The sequence below is a fragment of the Phyllostomus hastatus genome, unplaced genomic scaffold (genome assembly GCF_019186645.2).
Source record: "Phyllostomus hastatus isolate PE091 unplaced genomic scaffold, TTU_PhHast_1.1 phas_contig_64, whole genome shotgun sequence".
NCBI lineage: Eukaryota > Metazoa > Chordata > Mammalia > Chiroptera > Phyllostomidae > Phyllostomus > Phyllostomus hastatus.
The window spans coordinates 9,484,738-9,504,342 of NW_025333928.1; the positions used below are offsets into that span (position 1 = coordinate 9,484,738).

The window sequence follows — 19,605 nt, forward strand, 5'->3', positions numbered from 1 at the left end:
CATCTGAAATTAGGCACATGAAAATCTAAGGGCAATAGAAGATAGTGAAAAGGACATTCCAAAAGGGAGCAGCCTCTGCAAGACACCATGAAGTTTGCTTAAAGGGACTAGGGGAACAGAGAAACTCAAATAACACTTTAGGCAGTCTTGAACTTCTTAGGACAAAGTGAGTTCCAGAAAGTCTTAATTTAACAGCTTTCCTGGGTTGATATTTCAACCTTAATTCAAACCCAAAATTCTTAGCTATGCAAACGTGAACAAGTTACTTAACCTCTCTGAGCCAGTTCCCTCCTTAAAAAAAAAAGGAATAAAATTTGTAGACAACAGAAAGCAATTTATGGTTATCAAGGGGACCATTCTGTAATCTGGTAGGCCATGTTGACTGAGGCATAAGCTTGGTGCACTCCTTTCTGCCTCTAACTTCAGAGGTCCTGGCGGAGATTTTTTTTGTGGCAATGGAGAGAGAATTAGGCTGATACCCCTTCATTCATTAAATAACTACTTATATATGCCTATTGTGCCAGGCTTTGTTCTAAGCAGTGGGACTGCAAGGGTGAACCAAAGTTCCATTCCTCAGAGACTGTAATGGGGGAGGCCGCCTAAAACAGGTAAACGTGTGGCAGAAAGTTACAAGGCAGAGAGCCCCGGCTAAGCTTGAGTTTCCTAGAGCCTGGAGGTGACTCGGCTAGGGTGTCTCAGACCTCAGAGCGACAATCCGCCTGGCCCACAATAACTTGCGTCCGCAAGGGGCTGACATCCGGTTCCTCCGGCTCCGTACCGTTCTTAGGCTCGAGCGGTGGGGTTAAGGGCGCGGCGTGGGACGGGGAGGGTGTGTATGACGCCACATCCGACGCGCGGCGGAACTGCACTCCCTTTGCTGCCGCGGCGGGGCCGGAAGTAGAAGCGGCTGTGGCGGCGGCGCAAAGCTGAGGGAAGTAGGAAGGCAGGGAGCCGGCGAGCCGGAGCCGAAGTCACAGCGGCGGTAATAGTCGGAGACCCCTGTAGGCCACCGTCCCTAGCGCGGGACCGCGGGGTTCGATGGGAGTTAGCAGGCGGCAGGAAGGGCGGTGGGACGCTGTGAGGAGAGGCTGGGGGAGGGGGGCGGCCCAGCTCAAAATAGTTGCCCCCTCCCCCAGCCCGCTCTAAACCCTGGGACCCCGTAGGGACATTCTTATCCCGGCTCGTCGTCACCTTTCCCAGGAGACCCCTGTGCGGTGCGGAGGGGGCGGTGGCCCCGGCTCTGACCCGCGCCGGGGGAGGGGTTGGGCCATGGCGGAGATCAGCGACCTGGACCGGCAGATCGAGCAGCTGCGGCGCTGCGAGCTCATCAAGGAGAGCGAAGTCAAGGCCCTGTGCGCCAAGGCCCGGTGAGTCCCCCGGCCGTGGGGAAGGGGTTCCGCTGCCCAGGGGTTCTGGCTAGGGCCTATCCAGCCGAGAACCTTGGGCCTGGCTCATCCTGGAAACATTCCCAGAAAAGAGCAGACTAGGGCCACTTCCCTCGAAGAGCAACCAGCCTGTAGGGGGAAGACGGCCCTGGGTAAAGACACTTAAAGTTTTAGGTAATGTGTTTTCGGCGAAGTTAGGGAAAGTAGTTAAACTCAGGGAAACAACCCTATCGGTTGGGGTAACAGGCAAAGGATTTTTGGAGGATCTGAACTTCGGGGGTAGGCCTTGAGGAATAAGATGAAAAAAGGGGGTGACAGCAAGAACAGAAGTTCAAGGCAGAAAAGCTAAAGACTGTGGTTTATAAAGTACTTTTAATTTCAGCAACAACCCTTAAAGTTGGGTAGTATTGTTCCCATTTTACAGATGAGGACTCATGTTAAGAGTCAACCAGCAAATAGGGGATGGAGTCCGAAGCCAATTACTCCGTGTTCTGTCCTTTTCAAGCTGTAATGCACGGTGGGGTTGGATCAATGTGCGCGCCTAAGACGTGGTAGAAAGTAAGCCAGAGTGGAATTAAGCATCATAAAGAGGGAGGCCCAACTCAAGAGTTCTGTGGGAAGTAGGATGATGTAGTGATTAAGATCTCAGGCTTTGGCCCTGGCTGAGTGGCTCAGTTATTTGGAGTATTGTCCGGAACACCAAAACACTGTGGGTTTGATCCCTGATCAGGGCACATACATAGGGTAGGTTGCAGTTTCAGTCCCCAGTCAGGGTATGTATAGGAGACAACCCATCCACACTTTTTACTCCCTATCTATCTATCTATCTATCTATGCCACCACCACCCCCGCCCGCCCTTTCACTCTCTCCCTACCTCTCTAAAAAAATCAATGAACATATCCTTGGGTAAAAGTTAAAAAAAAAAAATCCCAGGCTTTGGAATCTCATGGCTATAGGTCAGAATCTGAGCTCTGCAACTTAGAAGCTGTATTGGTGATCTTGAGGTCTCTGAAACTCAGTTTTTTCATCTGCAAAGTGGGAGTAATAGTACTTAATAAGATGATTATAGTCAACTAAGTTAGGGCTTGGGATGAGGTTAGCATAGTGCTTTTGTTCAGTGTAAGTGCACAACAATCGTTAGAAGTTGTTATCATTACAGTACTGTGTAGAAAGAGTGTAATACTGGTATGCTGATATGGACTGAAGACGCCAGGGGAGGCTTCTAGGAGAAGGTGGCCTTGAAAGATGAAAATAATTTGGAAAGCTAATGGGAGCAGGGCCAGTGAGGAAGGCATTCCAAGCAGAATGACAGTAGGAGTAGAGACCCCAAGATATGTGGGCATCAGTGAGGAGACCAGTTATCTGCCTCCTCTGAGGCACTGTCTGTCTGGCTTCCACAGGCTGGAGAATTGTGAGAAAAGAGCCAGCAGAACTACCCTATATTTATTGAACAACAGGCCCAAACAGCTGTTAGTGTGGCTTTGTCCTGGCAAAGATTTTCTACCCATTTTCTCCCTGCAGCAATCTTGTGAGGCTAGAATTGCTTGCTCCGTTTTACAGAACGGGAGGCCGTGACTCCTAGAATCCTAGTGACTTGACGGAGGTCACCCAGAGAGAAAGTGACACAGCTGTGCTCTGAACTTGTGGCCGTCAGGCTCTTTGCTTGGCTTCACCCCCACCCCCATCACACCCCAGACCTGTAGCTCCCTGCATGGGTTTGGTGAACAGGCAAAGTCTTTTTAAATGCTTGTCTGTGGCTTTTCCATGTTTTGCTTGCTTCCTCTGTCTCGATGGGCATTTTTAGGAACTTAAACCAATTGCTACCTGGCACCATTCTTTTTCCCAAAAGTCTTATCTCCCCCTACAGGACCTTGGTCAGTTTGGCGGTGATGTTAGCTAATGTTTGTGTAGCATGGTGGAGTTTTCAGACTAACAGAGAAGTGATTTTATATATATATATATATATATATATATATATATATTCCCCATTGTTCTTTGCTGCAGCCCAGTGAATAGGCGGGGCAGGGTTAAGTATTTCACAGAAGAGAAAACCAAGCCTCAGAAAGGATAATGTCTTGCCCCCAGTCTCATAGCTGGTTGGAGGGGAGGTTGGTTTTGGATCCAGGTCTTTTACCGTACTCCATGCTCATGGACAGCCAGGCAGAGACATTTGGGCTGTGTGAGAACTAGTGGGCAGTTACAGAGAGCTGGTGTGGGAAGGTTCTGCCCAGCTGAAACTGAGATGGAGCTAGGAGGTACTAGACTGAGGCCTGAGTTAGCCACTGTCATCCCAGGCCCAGTCGGAAGAAGGGCCAGTTCTAGCACCTGGCCATGGTGCCTCCTGGGGACCCACCCAGGACCCAGACCAAGGCCGGTAGTGTCAAGAACTTCAGCTTGCTCAGTGGGCATGCAGACTCAAACCCTGGGAATTACGGTGGCCTGAAGTGTGTGAGCCTAAAAAGTCAGCATATTTGAAGGGTGGGACTTTTTTTTTTTTTAATATTTACCCAAAGATATATTTATTGGTTTTGAGAGAGAGGAAGGGAAAGAGAAACATTGATGTGGTGGAGCAACATGGGTTGCCTCCCGTACGTGTCCTGACTGGGGATCAGACTCACAGCCTTTTTGGTGTATTGGATGATGCTCCAACCAACTGAGTGACCCAGCCGGGGCTGAAGAGTAGAGTGTTTTGAATCAGGTGGTCCTCAATATAAATTCCATCTCTATGAACAGTATGACCCTGGTCAAGTCATTTTACCTCTCCAAGTCTTTGACACCATTGTGAAACTCAGTGACATTCTTCATATCCAGGGACAGGCCCTGGCACTTTGGTAAGCAGTTACGAAAGTCATGTTAGTTGTGGAAGTAAAGGTGAGCAGGTGTGAGCCTTGAGGGGGCTGGTGATGTGCTTGCTGCAAGTGACGGGCATGGGGTCGGAGGCTGGGCCTGGGTCTGGTTCCTCCAGACCACGCTGGGGCCTTACTAGCACTAGGGTGGGGTTTTGACCTGTAGTGTGGAAGGGGCTGGCATAAATTCTCAGGCAGTTGGGCTCCTGGATTTCAATTCAGACACTCCTTCAGCCTTGGGACCTTGATCCTGCCCCTTTTTTCTCTAAGCCTCAGTTTCTTCATTTGTTAGATGAGGGTGAAAAGAAGCCTCCCAAGTCAGTTGGAAAGGTTATAATAAGCAGTATAAAGGATGTTCAGCACAAGTTGTAGTGCAGGTGGGAGCGCCTGGTTCTCCGTGACCCCTGAGACTACAGCCAGTGCCTTCTTCCATTCCCAGAAAGCCAAAGCACACCTCCCTGAAGCTGCCTTTGTTATGAAGAGCACCCTGAGGGACAGGGGAGGAAACCCTGAGTTGAGAGGGGCCTCCTCTAGTGGGAGGAGACGCAGAAAGAGTGAGGGCTGAGCAAGTGCCTGGACCACATCAGAGTGGCCTGATGAAAGAGCTCCATACTCTGGAGCCAGGCTGCCTTGGTACAAGTCCCACCTATATGACTTTAACCATTTTCTTCATCTGAGAAGTGGGAATGATCACAGTACCTGCCTTTGAGGGCGTGGTTCGATTGCATGCATCATCCATGCAAAGCTCTTACTGCAGCTTGGCACGTGGTGTGAACTAGAATGTTCACTGCTGCTGTTATCATTGAGGATAAAATCTGGGAATAACGGTACTTCTTAAATTGGATGTCTGAACCTGACAGTGGTTTTGTGTCATGCTCACTGAGATAGAAGTAGACTGTACTGCAAGGAGAGGTGAAAGGACGAAGTCCTCACTTCTCTAAATAAGTAGTGAAAAAGTAGCAACACTGTTTCACATTGAAGATTACTTTGATGACTGGCCTGCCCAGGACAGGTGCCTGTATGCCTTCCGACAGACTTGGGGCAGCCCCCTGTGATGGGCAGAGAGGGACTGTAAGTGCTCAGCCAGGGGCACAGCCTCATGGCACTCCAGGCTGAGGGAGCAGCGGGAGCAGAGGGCTCTGTGGGAGAGGAGATCTGTTTTTTGGGAGTACTGGATGCATGAAAGGGAGCAGAGAGGTTGGGGGGTGGTCAAGGCTGGGAAAATCCCAGCCCACTCGGGAGGGCTTTGAAACCTGGAACAAGTGTTTGGGCTTTGGCCTGTTGACAGTAGGGGAACCATGGGTGTTGAGAGCAGTGGGGGCCATGGTCAGCCTGTCCTGGAGAAATTGCACACCTCACTCCTGCCTTATAGAGGTTCAGGGACTGGCGCATACCCTCCCATCCCCCCATAAAAGAAGGTCAGGGATTGGCCTGGCCTGGCCTGGCTGTGGTGACCCTGGTCTTCTGTCTCCAGAGAGATCTTGGTAGAGGAGAGCAACGTGCAGAGGGTGGATTCGCCTGTCACAGTGAGTACTCTCTGTCCCTCCAGAGCCTGGCTAGGTCTTTTAGGCACAAATGCACTCCCAGTAGTCTTTTGGGCTCTCTCATCCTCGGGAGCCCCATGTTCAAGGGACCCTCACTATAAGAAATGCATGTTTTGGGAAGGGTCTTTTGATTTGTTGGAGGGATATGCTTGGTCAGGGCAGAACGGCTTTTAATTTGGCGAGTGATTCTATGCCATGTGTTCCTATGTGTTGTTATTAGTAACTTCATTCTGGGTACCTTAAGGGGAGCAGGGAAAGGGCCAGGTCCTCCAGGAGTGGAGGTCCAGCTGGAAAGACCTGGCTCTAGCTCTTGCCCAGGGAATACTTGGCACTCAATGTGGGGTGGAGGTTGATCCAGACCAGGCTACCTGGAGTGGGAGAGTAGATTTTGGGCCCTGAGAATAGAGGTTTAGCCAAGAGTGGTAATTTGAAGATAGTGCCCAGGAGCAGAAGCTTTCAGACTGAGGTCCCATCTACCTTCTCACTTCCCAGGTATGCGGTGACATTCATGGACAATTCTATGACCTCAAGGAGCTGTTCAGAGTGAGTGTGGGTAAAGACTGGGGAGGATGACCTGGAGGGTTGACTGGAAGGGCCCTTTGAGAGGGAGAGTTTGAATTTGGTGAGTGGAATGGGGGCAAGAGGCCTCTAGTTAGGTGGGCCCTTTGTGGGAGAAGGGCTTCAACTTGACTGAAAACGGGCCACAGTGGGGAGTAGGGGACAGTTTAGGACCAAGCAGAACCTTCTCCCTCCCCCCAGGTGGGTGGCGACGTCCCTGAGACCAACTACCTCTTCATGGGGGATTTTGTGGATCGTGGTTTCTACAGTGTTGAAACGTTCCTCCTGCTGCTGGCACTTAAGGTGGGAACTGCTGTCTTCTGGAGCCCAAACCTGGGCCACCTCAGGCCTGACCAGTCTGCATCCTTTTCGCCCTCCTCTCCTGCTTCATCCACCCCCAACTCTGAGCTGTGCTGCTGGTGATGACAGATTCTGCTTGGCAGGGTGGTCACAGAAGCTTTCCTTGACTTGGGGCCATGTGATTGGGCCCCTAGAGGATGAGGTCAGAGGAGCGGCATTGTAGGGGGAGGGAATAAAGGCTCTGTGTTCAGCAAGTGACAAGGGGTTGAGTTCACCAGGATACAGCATCCACTGGTGGGAGTGGTTGTAAGGGGCCAGATGACAAAGCGCCTTGAATGTCTTGCTTAGGACTTGGTCTCTTATCTTGTAGGTAAAGGAGGAGTCATTAGGTCTGTAGTTGACGGGGTGGGGGGCGGGGGGTCAGCTTTGTATTCTCTGGAGGAGGGACTGGGAGCCTGTGAGGTGGGTGCAACACCATTCATACAAGAGATGACATCAGTCTGGGGCAGGGTGGTGGTGATGAGGATGGAGTGGGGCTTGCAGATGGGAGGAGATTAGGAGGAAAGGACAGAGCCGTGACCCCAGCCCTGGCTTGGTGGTTACGTCCAGGTTCGCTATCCTGACCGAATCACCCTGATCCGGGGCAACCATGAGAGCCGTCAGATCACCCAGGTCTACGGCTTTTATGACGAGTGCCTGCGCAAATATGGCTCGGTGACCGTGTGGCGCTACTGCACTGAGATCTTTGACTACCTCAGCCTGTCGGCCATCATCGATGGCAAGGTAGGCTGGCCACAGTGCTCCATGGAGGTTGGTAGGAGGGGTGAGAAGGGCGCTGGGCCTCAGCCTCCCCACTCTCCCGCTTTGCTCTCCCCTGTAGATCTTCTGTGTGCACGGGGGCCTCTCCCCCTCCATCCAGACCCTTGACCAGATCCGGACAATTGACCGAAAGCAAGAGGTGCCTCACGATGGTCCCATGTGTGACCTGCTCTGGTCTGATCCTGAAGGTGAGGGCAGGTGGGGCAGGGACAGCCGAGCTTTACCCTTAGTTTGGCAAGAGACTAAGGGAGCCCTTTGGTTAAAACAAGTACCTTGAAGGGACGGTGAGGCCAGGTAAGTTGTAAGAAGAGTAGAACAGGCTGGTCTTCACTGGTGTCCGTGCTTGACTTGGGGACTGGCTGACACCCTCAGAGCAGGAATGTGGGAGGCTGGGCATTTTGAGCTCTGATGGAATTAGGCCTGTATATTAGAGACTTATTTGAAAAAACTGTTGGCGCTCTGTTTGTACAGGGGTTTCTGTAGAGATCAGATACCTGGAATGGTAGACCCCTGAGAACTCCTCATTTTGTGGGGTTCCCCAGCTGGTATAGAGCAAAGCTGAGATTAAAAGTCAGGTATCCTAGGTCCCAGTCCAGAGCTCCTTGTGCTGTACCGCAGACAGCCTCCACCTCACGGCCGTGCCCGACCACCCTCTTACTACTCCTAGACAGCCCTTGTGCACACCTGCTGTGCCGGTGTGGTTCTCAGGAGCACCTCCTTTCGCTCTCCTGTGTCTAGTTGGACAGTAAGTTGCACAGTCACTGTGACTATGAGGTGGCTCCAACTACCAGGAAAGTCTTTCTTCATTGGAACTTACCTGCTTCAACATTTGCTTCCTGTCCCTCAGGACACCCCCTGCCCCCTGAACAGATTTAGGCCGTGTCCTCTTGCCCCACAGGGCTGATTGGGGGAGGGAGGACAGGATATTCTTCGAAGGGCAGAGGGCCATCAGAGAAGCCTTGAGGGACATCTCTCCCTTCATTTACCTCAGACACAACAGGCTGGGGTGTGAGCCCCCGTGGGGCTGGCTACCTATTTGGCAGTGACGTGGTGGCTCAGTTCAATGCAGCCAACGACATTGACATGATCTGCCGTGCCCACCAGCTGGTGATGGAAGGTTACAAGTGGCACTTCAATGAGACTGTGCTCACTGTGTGGTCGGCACCCAACTACTGCTACCGGTGAGCTGCGTGGGTCAGGAGGTCACAGTGGGGGTGGGGACCTCAGCCGACACACACTAACTGCTGCTCTCTGACCATAGCTGTGGGAACGTGGCAGCCATCCTGGAGCTGGATGAGCATCTCCAGAAAGATTTCATCATCTTTGAGGCCGCTCCCCAAGAGACACGGGGCATCCCCTCCAAGAAGCCTGTGGCCGACTACTTCCTGTGACCCTTTGGTCCCTGCCCTCCCCCTCCAGCCCCTCTGGCCCTTGGACCACTGTGACGCTACCCTCTTCTTCAGATGGAGGCTGGGCATGGAGGGCTGCCCCCAGCTCTGCTCTCCCCGCAGAGGGCACTTCGATGGTGAGGACTTTCTCTGGAGAGGCTCGGAGCCGCCGCTCCATGCTCCTCCTCTCCTTTCTCCCCACCTGAACCATGAAGTTTCCAATAATTTTTGTTTTTTCTTTTTTTTTGTTTGTTTGTTTGTTTTTAGATAAAAATTTTGAGAAAAAGAAAAAATTCTAATAGAAGAAATATGGTCTTTGGGTTTGTGTCAGACTTGATTGGGGGTGGTAGAGATGCCAGCCTGGGACCAGGATGCACACCTGGACCTTGACTGCCCTAGAGCCTTGGTTTCCACAGGAAGGTGAGGCTCAGGCCACTTTACTTGCGTGGAGCCTCCTGGTCCCCATCCACTGACAGTTCTAGGTAGAGGGCCGTGTTCTGCGAGACAGTCCTATTCTGAAAACAATGAGTGTCTCAGGACATTGATTCTGCCATTTTCTTGAAGAGGAGCCAGGCCCAGAGCAGGTGGACTTGCTCATGTGCACAAGATCAAGCATCTGGAAAAATGGCAAGTCTAGATTGGGGTGGGGGTCTCCCCACAAAAACCTTTGCTTACCCAGTCCCTCCCAGGGCCAAACACCATTAGCCCAATGTTTCCAGAGCACTGATGTCTTTTCAGTTTTATTAGCAAAAATACTCTGTTCCTGAGAACAGATTGGTGTGGCTCACACCGGGGCCAGGAGATATGGCTAGCTGAGCCCCAGGGTGAAGCCGGGGCGTGGGTAGTGCTGGCCCAGGGCCCCATTTGGCCAGGCAGAGCCTCCCTCTATTCACACAGAGGTGAAAGTCGGGAAGGGGAAGCTGGCCCCAGCTGGACTCCCAGCAGCTTAGCCAGAGCTTTGAAGCCAGAGGGGGTGGGAATGAAGTCAAAGTGTGAAGTGGGGTGGAAGAGGCCCAAGGCAGCCATTTGGTGTGGGGGGTGGGGCCAGTGGAAGTGAGGGAGCTATAGGTCTGGGGGAAGGGAACTGAAAGTTTGTGGTGGACAACTGAGGGAGGGAGGCAGAGGGGCTAGCAATGGCTCAGTACATAGGTTTGGAGCCCATATTGAGGTAGGCCCCGGGCTCAGGGTAGGGTAAGGGCAAGGGACCCCCTTGGAGGAAATGGGAGGCAAAGGATGCTGGGTGTGCAGCTGCTAGGTATCCTGAGCCTCCTGGCCCAGGCTGCAGCTCTAGGGATGCAGCTGAGTAGGGCGCAGGGCACCCAGAGTCTGGAGCCTGAGGATAGCTGGGGTTCCTGAAGTGGAGAAAGGTATCAGGACAGGTGAGGGACCCATCCACCCACCCACCCCCAAGCTAGAACAACCCAGTCCTGTGCCTTTGTCCCACTCACCTGGTTGGGAGGTGACTGGGAGCCCCATGGAAAGCTGCAGGGTGCAGAAGGTAGGCCTCAGCACTGGAGCTACCACATGGAGGAGCTGGGGCAGGGGCAGCTTCCCTGAGAGCTGGGGCCTGCTCTGGATCTGACTCACGAATATCTCCACCCAGTGTGGAATCGCAGGGGCCACCTGGTGCATCTAGGGGGGTGGAAGAAACAGGTTCGGCTAAGGAGGATCAGCATCTGAGGCTTGGCCCCATCGCTATTGGGACTACTCACCTCCACTCCCACAGGCCTCTGTAGCTACTGGCTCTGGGCCTCGAAGTTTCCTCTTAACACGAGCGTCTCGCTCCCTGGGAAGTACAATGATAATAGCACCAGGTGCCAGGCATTCACCCTCTCAGGGACCCTATTAAGTTTTTTTATTATACCCATTTTACAGAGGAAGGAACTGAAGGCCACAGAATTCAATGACTAGAAAGTAGCAGAGGTGGGACTTATTCCACACTTAGAACTTCCTGATGGTTTCCTATTGTATTTAGAATCAGTGGAAACCTTCCAAAGCAGCTAGGCTCATCCCACCTTTCTCTCTCTGGCCATCTCAACTGCCTTTCAGGCCCCTTTTCTGGCCCCTCTTCACCTGCTTAACTCATCCTTGTCTCAGTTCATGTATAACTTCCCCCCAAGAAGTCCTCTGACCTCCCACATACCATACCCTCCCTGATAACATTTGTCAAGTTACACTGTTAAATTTGTTAGGGTAATCTTTTGATTAATGTCTGTCTCTTCTGCTTTGAGGGCGAGGGCCAGCTCGGGCTGTACTCAGAATAAAAGCCAAGGTCCTAACTAAACCTCACTTCTGTCACTTCACTTCACTCCAGCCACAGCACAGGTATGTTCCCACTGCAGGGCCCTTGCACATGTTGGTTCCACTCCCTGGCATGCTGTTCCTAAATGTCCACACGGCTCCCTTCCATACTTCCCTCAGGTGTTTTCTCAAATGTCTCTTCTCAGTGAGGCCTTTCCAGGCGTCTTAGCTAATATCTTATTCCAGTTCTTCCTGTCTTCCTTGTTTTATTTCTTTTATCTTTAGAACTTATCCCTAATATATGCCCATTGGAGTATTCCATAAGGACAGGGCTTTGGTTTGTCCTATTTACTGAAGGAGCTATTGTGCCTAGAACTGTGCCTGGCACATAGTAGGTGCTAAATAAGTATTTGTTGAATCAATGAATGAATAAAGTGTCTGGCACATAGTGGACAATTAATAAACATTTGTCGAATGAATGAGTGAATGAATGAATGGTGCCCACCTCTTACAGTTTCTGCCATTCTCCCGGAAACCCTTGGCAAAGGGGTTGGCTGCAATCTTCAGCTGTGTGATCTGGGGGCATACATTCAGAGTCAAAGCTCCTGCAGCCTGGGCAGAGTGCCACCACCCACCACCCCTGCTGACGTCGGGGTCCTTATTTTCCGGGCTGTACCTGCTCTGCCAGTGACTACAGTGTGACCTTGATTTTGAGTAAGTCTCTTTAAGGGCATGCTATATATATATATATATATATATAGGCCACCACCAACACAAGACAAGAAACACTCCCCCTCAGGCAGGGTCACTCACCCGTGGGTTCTGGTAAGCTGTCACAGAGATGAACATGGTCTCAGGGAAGCGGAAGGAGGCAACACCCCCCCAGTGTTGGCTGCAAAGCTGGGCGGCCCGCACTAGGTGTATGCGGGGCTGATACTTGTGCATGGAGTGCAAAATCAGCTGGGAGGGAAGAAACAGGAGTGACCCCTTGCCCTGGGCCCCACGCCCACCCCCCACCCTGGGGTTCCAGCATGGGCCTCACGTGGCCATGAGGGTCCAGTGTGCTGTTGGTGAGCTTGACACGATGAAATGACACAGGCTGCCGCATCCAGTGAGCACCCGTGGCAGGAGAGTCAGGGTGAATGTAGACACGGTCAGGCAGGCGGGGCTCTGCCTTGCCACTGGGCTCCCAGCGCCGACCCTGCCAGCGGTAGCGAGCTCCATCCACTGGTACCACATCCAGAAGGAACAGGTAGCGGGCCTCAGGGTCCAGGCCAGTGACTGATACTCGGCAAGCAGGGAACATACGTCTGGATAGGGGAGAAGATAGGAGAGGGCTGGAGCAACCCACCAGCCAGAGGCAGGTACAACACCAGCAAGGGAACAGGGCCACCAGCTCCGAGTTTTGTCAGAGAACATTCAAGCTGGAGTTAGACCTGAGGGCAGGGTCTGGAAGCTTATTTCATCCCACTTTTATAGACAGGAAACACAAAAGACAGGTTAGATGATCTGACCGGGGTCAGAGCTCGGACTCCTGACTCCTCAAAATCCATTCACAGAAGCAGGGGTGACACTCTTTTTCCCTGGAAATCTTGCTAGGAGCCTCCTCGCCTGATAACCAGCACCAGAATCTATAGCTGCTGGACAAACTTGCTTGGGGGCGGGGGTGGGGTGGGGTGGGGGAAGCCCTGCTTTCATTGGGTAGAAGATACCATGCTAGGCCTGAGCTCCTGGCCTAGATAAAGACCCCTCCACTCCAACCAAGGCCACACACTGAGCATATTCTTGCCACCAGGGTGACCCTGGACCTAGTCACATACAGACAAACCCTGATCCTAGCCAGATTTCCCTGATGCTGGTTAATGGCTGGCCCTTGACCTTAGTCATAGTCTGAACCCCAACTCTAGCCACAGACTGACCATCTAAGTTATAACCCAGCCAGACTTTCTGACCATGGCCCAGACTGACCTATGACCCTTGCTATAGGTTGGTCTCTAAACCAGCCACAGACTAAACAGACTCCCCATAACATGACGTCTGATCCAGTCACTCAGTAACCCAGGCCACAGTCACATTCTGAACTTAGGCAGAGCTCTAGCCCCCCTAGAAATCCTTAAACCTAGCCCCATCACCAGAAATTGCATTTCCCTAGAGGCCCCCACCAGAAATGTGCTGGGTCGTTTGACCTCACCTCCCAGCTTTGGTGATGATCATCTCTGTTCCCACGGAATTAAACTCTTTCCACAGCTCCTGGTTCTCCAGGCTCAGGCTGACTCCAGGGAGTGAATGAAGGGCCTCTGTGGCTGGGGGAGATGGCTCAGTGCCCAGGGCTGGGGGCAGTGGGGGCAACGGTGGAGGAGCAGCCAGGGTGCGGGAAGCAGCCTCAATACCCGAGAGGAAGCAATCCAGTTTGGGAGTGTCCAAATCTGAAGATGGGGAGAGAATGAGGAGCCAGCCCAGGGTCACAGCACCTCCCCCAAATCCCTACAAAGGAGCTAACCCCAAAGCTCACCAGGATAGCGGTAGCCCTCAGCCAGGGCAGGCGGGAAGCTGGAATCGGCCACTGGCTGGGGGGGCCCAAGACGGTAGCTGGTCCCCAGTGAGGGGTACAACTCTCTTGGATGATACATGGAGTCTGGCCTCAGGACACACTGCCTAGAGTTCCCTGGTGCTGAGAGATACTCTGCTTTATAGCTTGCAGCTCAGCCCCCTCCAGACCCAGCATCACAGCCCCTCCCTCTTTGAGGCCCTGGAATTGGGCTGGGGTGGAGACCCCTGGGGCCTGGAAGGGGTCCCAGAGGGGGCCGGATACCTGGGTACGCTCCTTTTCACCCCTCCCCCCAAGGCTACATTAGCCTCGACCCCCTGCCCCCTCATTACATAATTAACTCCTCGGCCTGATTGATCCCTGGGGCTTGGACAGGGACGCAGTTTGGCGCTTCCGGCCAGCTGGTCCCCGTTCCCACGGGGGGAGCCCCAGCTAGGAACAAGCTACTGAAGGGGCGGGAGTTCCCTGGAACTCCCTGGAGTTCCTGGAGCCTGGAAGCTACTGGATCCTGAGTTGGAGCCTGGAGTTCCTGGGGCAGACCGTGGCGCCTTAGACTTTTCTGGCAGGTGACCCACCTCCTTCTCCCCACCTCTCATTCACTTGGAGGACGGGGGAGTGGAGGGACAAGCATGACTAGAAGGCAAGAGCAGGGCTGGAGGCACGCAGCCTGAGCATATTAGTACACAGGACACTGGAGTCCGCAGCCAAAAGCGGAACGCTGACGTCCTTCTTGGTTCTCATTCTTCACCCTCATCCAAGTCTCAAAAGTTTAGATGTGCCCACAGCTCTACAGTCTGACTGGCTGGCGCCTGAGCTTCACAGAAGGTCCTGTGCTGGGGAACCCTGGGAACTACACTTCCCAGAAGGCCCAGTGCCCATTCGGGTGCGGAGAAGATCGAGAAATGCTGCTGGGGCCACTGGAAGTTGTAGTCGGAGAGTTGCCCCTGGGTGGTAGCAAAACGCTCAAGCTAAGACGCAGATCAGCTGAGGTCAAGGTCTATTGAGCCAGAGTAGGCGTGTGAATCACGACCTCTCCTGTGTCCTACAGATGACTGCAGCCAGGCCCCTGGAGCGCAGCCAGCCACCTTTGCCCGAGGTGCCTACCGGCTGCCTCACTGGGGCTCAGAACGGAACGGGTCTATAGAGGCAGGAATCTGCACTTGAGATCCCCCTTTTCGATTCCACAGGAGCCTGGGGCTGTCTCCACTCCATTGTTTTATTATATACAAATGCTACAGAACAAGGGGAGCAGACACGCGTGCGGTAAGAGGGGCCCAGTGGGAGGAGTTCACAGGGCAGATGGTGCACTGGGCTCTGAAAACAGTACACAGGCCGTATCTATAGGATAGGCAGGGCAGGAAGAGGTTAAAAAATGAGATCCAAGCCAGCCAGATCGCAGGGAGGTAGGGGGCGGGGGTGGTCTTCCACCTTCTGATCTCCCCCCAAGGTCACAGTGCATGCAGTAAAATATAAGTACAGGAGCTGGATCCGTCCTCCGCAGGGGCTCTGAGGGTCCAAAGCTCCCTTCTGGCAGCAAAGGGAAGCCAGTGGCGCCCCCTGGCGGCCAAGCCGGGCTGGAGCCACATGCGGAAAGAGTAGGGGTCAGTCCCAGCCATTGTCTTTGATCATGTGGTTGAGTTCAATGATGTACTTCCCCTCTTTGTACTTCTGGCTGCTCTCGAAGGCCTGTTCCTGAAAGGAGGGGAGAGGCTGTCATCCCTAGAGGAAGGGCCTTACCCACAGGGATAGGGGTTGGGGCATAGATAATGACTAGCCCTATTCATATATGAGAAAACTGTCACCCAGAGAAGCCAAACCACCTGCCCACAGACATAGAGCTGGTAAGTGCCAGGGCAGAGTTTCTCACTAACAGGACAGATAGAACTCTTTGAATCATGGGTACTTTTTAAGTACTAATGTTGGCTCCAACAATGATGACATAGAAATTTCTACAAAATCCAAGGATTACAAACTGGTAGCCTGAGGGCCAATATTGGCCTACATGTGTGTTTTGCTTGCCCAGCAGAGAGTTTAATAAAAATAACTTTGAGCCCTGGCTGATGTGGCTCAGTGGATTGAGTGCAGGCCTGTGAAGTGAAAGGTCACTGGTTCAATTCCCAGTCAGGACACATGCCTGGGTTATGGGCCAAGTCCCCAGTTGGGGGCATGTGGGAGACAACTGGTGGATATTTCTCTTGCACATCAATGTTTCTCTTCCTCTCTTTCTCCCTTCCTTCTTTCCCTCTATCTAGAAGTAAATAAGATCTTTTAAAAAACCCCCCAAAACTTTGAAATACTAGCCTATAGGCAGGCCATGCTCACTCCAGCATGGCACAGACTGCCCCTCCCCTCCCCAATCTATGTTACCCCTTTTACAGATCCACAGTGCAAAAAAGTGCTGGCCCTGCAAGCATTTAGGTTTCTGACTTCTAAACTGGCCACCTCTTTATTTTACAGAGGTACAGAGAAGCCAAGTCACCTGTGCAGGGACACAAGGCAAATCTGTGGCAAAACCAGGGGTGAACTCAGGTCAGGGCCGTCTGCCTGTCTCTGCCTGGGACATCCACATCACCAAGGCACCATAGCTCCAAGCAACTGCAGTTTCCCAAGAGCATCTTCTTTTGTTGCATCTAATCTGATCCCCATAACAATCTTGGGTGCCAGGTAGTGGCTTTATCCTCCACTGCCAGATAAGGAAATGAGACTCAGAGTAGTGAAATCAGATCCTGGACAGCAGTAGTGGCAATGAGGGCAGTGGAAAAGGAGGCCCAAGTTCTGTGTTGCTGTGGGGTCTTGGGCATGTTTCTGATCCTCTGAATGGTAACAGAAGTCAGGGTCAAGGATTTAGAGTTAAAAACAAAACTAGGTAGAATTCTGGTCCCTATTCTGTTTCTTGCTGGATGTGTGACCTTGGGCAAGTTACCTAACATCTCTGGGCCTTTCTTCTGTAAAGTGAAGATAATAACAGACTCTACCTACAGGATTGTTGTAAAGACTGAATGAGATAATGGTATATGCTGAGCACATAGTAGTGTATAGCAATAAGCCTTCATTAAATGGTAACTCTGATTGTATCATCATCTCTAAAATGGGGGTGCTTGTGCCTGTAAGGAGAGGGATGGGTTCAGAGAGAAATTCTAAAAGCCTTTGCAGGATGTGAGAGAAGAAAATATGGTCAGGGGATGAAAGACTGTTTGACTTGTGTGAGCTGGGCCTATACACTCTTGAAGATGATCAGATGATCTGCTTGTGATGTGAGGTCATGTCAAAGGCTAGCCTCAGGTCAGAGGTCACTGACTCACATATTTCCAGCCCAAAGTGGTCTTGCAGTTCTCGCAGTGGATGTCAGCAACAGCATGAAGGCCTGTCAGCAGCACCCGCTCCTCGGCTGGCCCGCAGCCCACGTTCACCCTGTGGGGATATGGGGGCAGTCCCAGGGAGGGTCCCATCACAAAGCCCACCTCTCTAGCTTGTCTCCAACAGTGTCTGTCCTTAGCTTCTTGCTTGAACCAGGGGATTTTGGGAATCTCAGCATGATGCCATGGGTCACAGGTCACAGCAGAGGTCAGGGAAAGAAAAGAAGGGAGGCCGCATACTCACACAGAATTGAAGAGGTAGGCACGCCCCTGACTGCCTTGGAAGGACTAAAGGATGGAAGGGAGAGAGGAGGGGGTCAGGGTTATTGGTGGAGAACTACCAAGCACACCCTCTAGCCTCCCATTCCAGCCTCAGCTGTGACCTGGTTACCTTGGAGATGAGGTCGTCGTGGTTGGCCAGGTGAGCACGGCAGTGGGCACAGCTATACCTCCGGTGACAATCATCCAAGTAAGCCTGAAATGTCTTGGGCTTTGAAATCCGCACCATGGCGGGGGCTGCAGGCAATGGCCCCACTCGGGGAGCAGCCCACGGGGAGCAAAGAGAGCCCAGTGCCTGTCAAGGAGGGAGCAAGTGAACTGTCAGGACCCCAGCCACACACATGAAGCCCCGCCCAGGGCCATGGGGACTCTCTCTGTCACACTTGGCTGCTGTCTCCTCTCCCCAGAGCCAGCAGCCTCTCCAGGGGCCAGAGCTGGCTCAGTTTTGACTCACTGAAGAGGCCTCAAGTTGCATCAGTGGGGAAACTGAGGCTAGGAGGAGCCCATGATGAGTCACCCACCTGCTTTCAGCCTCGCCCCTGGTGACCTGGCAATTGAAACTGGAGGAAGGGGCTTTAGAGTGGATGAGCTGTCAGTTCTCTGTTTAAGGAAGCTTGGAAGGGTTGGGAATTGGGTGGTTTTTAGGACCTCATCTGAACTGTGGAGTGCAGAGCTAGGGGGCGACTTCACTTAAGGTACAGGGAGTTCACCAGGAGAGATGGTCCCTCACCTGGAGAAGGCTGGAGGCCTCACTGAAGTTGGAGGGTCACCGAAGAGGGAAAGGTCTCTTGCCTAGGGACGCCGAGGCCTTCTATGCCGAGGGACTCGTAACTGCATGCGCGGAAACTTACCTGAGACCGCGGGTCTCACCTGGGGCGCGGGTGTGGGGAGCGGGCGCCGGGGAGGGGGCAGTCCTCACTGGCGGGCGGGGGCGCGGGGCGACGCACAGCCCTGACGATGCGGGCCTCACCTTGCCTGGGCGCGCGGGAGCCGGTCCTCCGGGGTGGCTGGCCTGGGAGTAGGGGGCGCTCCTGGTGGGCGCCGTCCCCCCCCAGGCCCTGGTTCCCAGTCGCCGCGACTTGTTTACACCGAGACCAGCTGCTGCCGTCGCTGCGGCGGGAGGGGGAGGGGGTCGGCCCCTGGTCCCGGCGGTCGCCGTGGCCAATCAGCGCACAGCATGCAAATGAGGGGGCGCGTCACACCACGGCCGGCGCAGGCCTGGGCTGCCCTTCCCCCTGCTCCCCGCTCCGGCCGGCCCGGAAATGCGGCGGCTGTGGCCAGCAGTCCGGCGGGTCAGCCCGCAGGGCCGGAGTCCGGTTACCCCTCTGGCCTCCGGCGGTTCTGGAAGGGGCACGTATCTGAGGTACCTGACCGGAGTGGGGTTAGGAGGGGGACGTGTCCGGATGCACTCCCCCGGGGGACACAGTAATAAAAATTATCTGCGTTACCTACCGTTCGTGCCTCAGTCTCCGCAGCAAATCCTGAGGCAGCTTCCGCTTTATTGTTCTCATTTTACAAGGAAACTGAGGTCCAAGGAAGTGTAGCAGCTTGCTCGAGATTATCCAGATGATAAGAGGCGAAGTTGGGATTCTCACCACCGCTTTGGCCATGATACCAGGGACAGACTCTTGGAATGGATGAGCTAAAGCTGGCCACCGGTGTTAGACCCTGGGCGCCAGAGCCTGGGGACAAGCCAGTTCCTACCGTTGAGCCTCACCTTCTCCCACTGCTAGGCTCCTCTGATGCCCCTGTCCCTCCAGGCCGAGTTGGTGTCTGCTGTGGGCTCCCCCTTTCCCTTTCTCATCTCTGAGTGTGCTTAAACATGTCTGTCACACTAAACTTGTTTTGTTTCTTGCAGTGCCCCGGGGATCCAGCCTGGCCTAGTTCAGTCAATACAAGTTTGTGAAATTCGTGCTTTATTAAGTGACATACTAGGGCCGCAGAGGGCTGAGGAATTTGGGGAGCTTCTGGAGTAGGAAACAGGAGTGGCAGGTTGGAAGGCTGAGGCAGCAGATGGGTGTTGCTGGGAATTCAGCTGTCCCAGCCATGCCCACCCTCTGCAGCCAAGTGAGGAGGTCCACAAGGGCAAGTTAAGCCCCTTGCTGTGTGCTCTGCACTCTAATGGCCTCAAAATGGAATGATTATCTGTGGCTCTGAAGGGACATTCCTGATGAGAGTGGAAGCCAGGCTGGCATGGGGTGCAGTATCACTCTGGGTCTGGAATGCAGTGGAACCAGTGAGTCAGGCTGGTTAGGGCCCCAGACTCTGGCCTTAGACTGTCCTAGGTTGCCATGATTGCAGTTCAATAGGATCTCCCATCCCCACCCTCCAAAAAGGCAG

General features: G+C 53.3%; 3 protein-coding genes across 7 annotated transcripts; 1 reads left to right on the forward strand and 2 right to left on the reverse strand.

Annotated features, from left to right (window-relative positions):
* Window positions 1–842: 842 nt before the first annotated feature.
* PPP4C (protein phosphatase 4 catalytic subunit) lies at window positions 843–19,600 on the forward strand. 2 transcript variants are annotated; one of them, XR_006786922.1, is made up of 11 exons: window positions 843–982; window positions 1,201–1,367; window positions 5,707–5,758; window positions 6,269–6,319; window positions 6,536–6,637; window positions 7,244–7,417; window positions 7,515–7,641; window positions 8,445–8,634; window positions 8,715–11,166; window positions 11,597–11,796; window positions 18,785–19,600. XR_006786922.1 is itself a non-coding variant. In XM_045848994.1 (8 exons), exons 1-8 carry the CDS (start codon window positions 1,270–1,272, stop codon window positions 8,842–8,844), a joined length of 924 nt encoding a protein of 307 aa, XP_045704950.1. In that variant the 5' UTR covers window positions 1,184–1,269; the 3' UTR covers window positions 8,845–9,081. The 2 variants fall into 2 exon arrangements, 1 of the variants encoding a protein (XP_045704950.1); XM_045848994.1 differs by lacking the exons at window positions 843–982; window positions 11,597–11,796; window positions 18,785–19,600 and having other exon boundaries at window positions 1,184–1,367; window positions 8,715–9,081.
* TBX6 (T-box transcription factor 6) lies at window positions 9,980–13,769 on the reverse strand. Its single transcript, XM_045848990.1, is given in 8 exon segments — window positions 9,980–10,193; window positions 10,290–10,473; window positions 10,554–10,627; window positions 11,588–11,658; window positions 11,896–12,042; window positions 12,125–12,392; window positions 13,274–13,565; window positions 13,568–13,769. Coding segments are annotated over 8 exon segments (1,395 nt in total). The 5' UTR covers window positions 13,713–13,769.
* Window positions 14,828–18,395, reverse strand: YPEL3 (yippee like 3). Of its 4 annotated transcripts, XM_045848996.1 has the most exons (6): window positions 18,236–18,395; window positions 17,996–18,096; window positions 17,378–17,560; window positions 17,231–17,274; window positions 16,933–17,041; window positions 14,828–15,322 (listed from the first exon to the last, which is right to left on the reverse strand). In XM_045848996.1, exons 3-6 carry the CDS (start codon window positions 17,492–17,494, stop codon window positions 15,233–15,235), a joined length of 360 nt encoding a protein of 119 aa, XP_045704952.1. In that variant the 5' UTR covers window positions 17,495–17,560; window positions 17,996–18,096; window positions 18,236–18,395; the 3' UTR covers window positions 14,828–15,232. The 4 variants fall into 4 exon arrangements, with proteins under 4 accessions (XP_045704952.1, XP_045704954.1, XP_045704953.1 ...); XM_045848998.1 differs by lacking the exon at window positions 17,996–18,096 and having other exon boundaries at window positions 18,136–18,395; XM_045848997.1 differs by lacking the exon at window positions 17,996–18,096 and having other exon boundaries at window positions 18,117–18,395.
* Window positions 19,601–19,605: the final 5 nt, after the last annotated feature.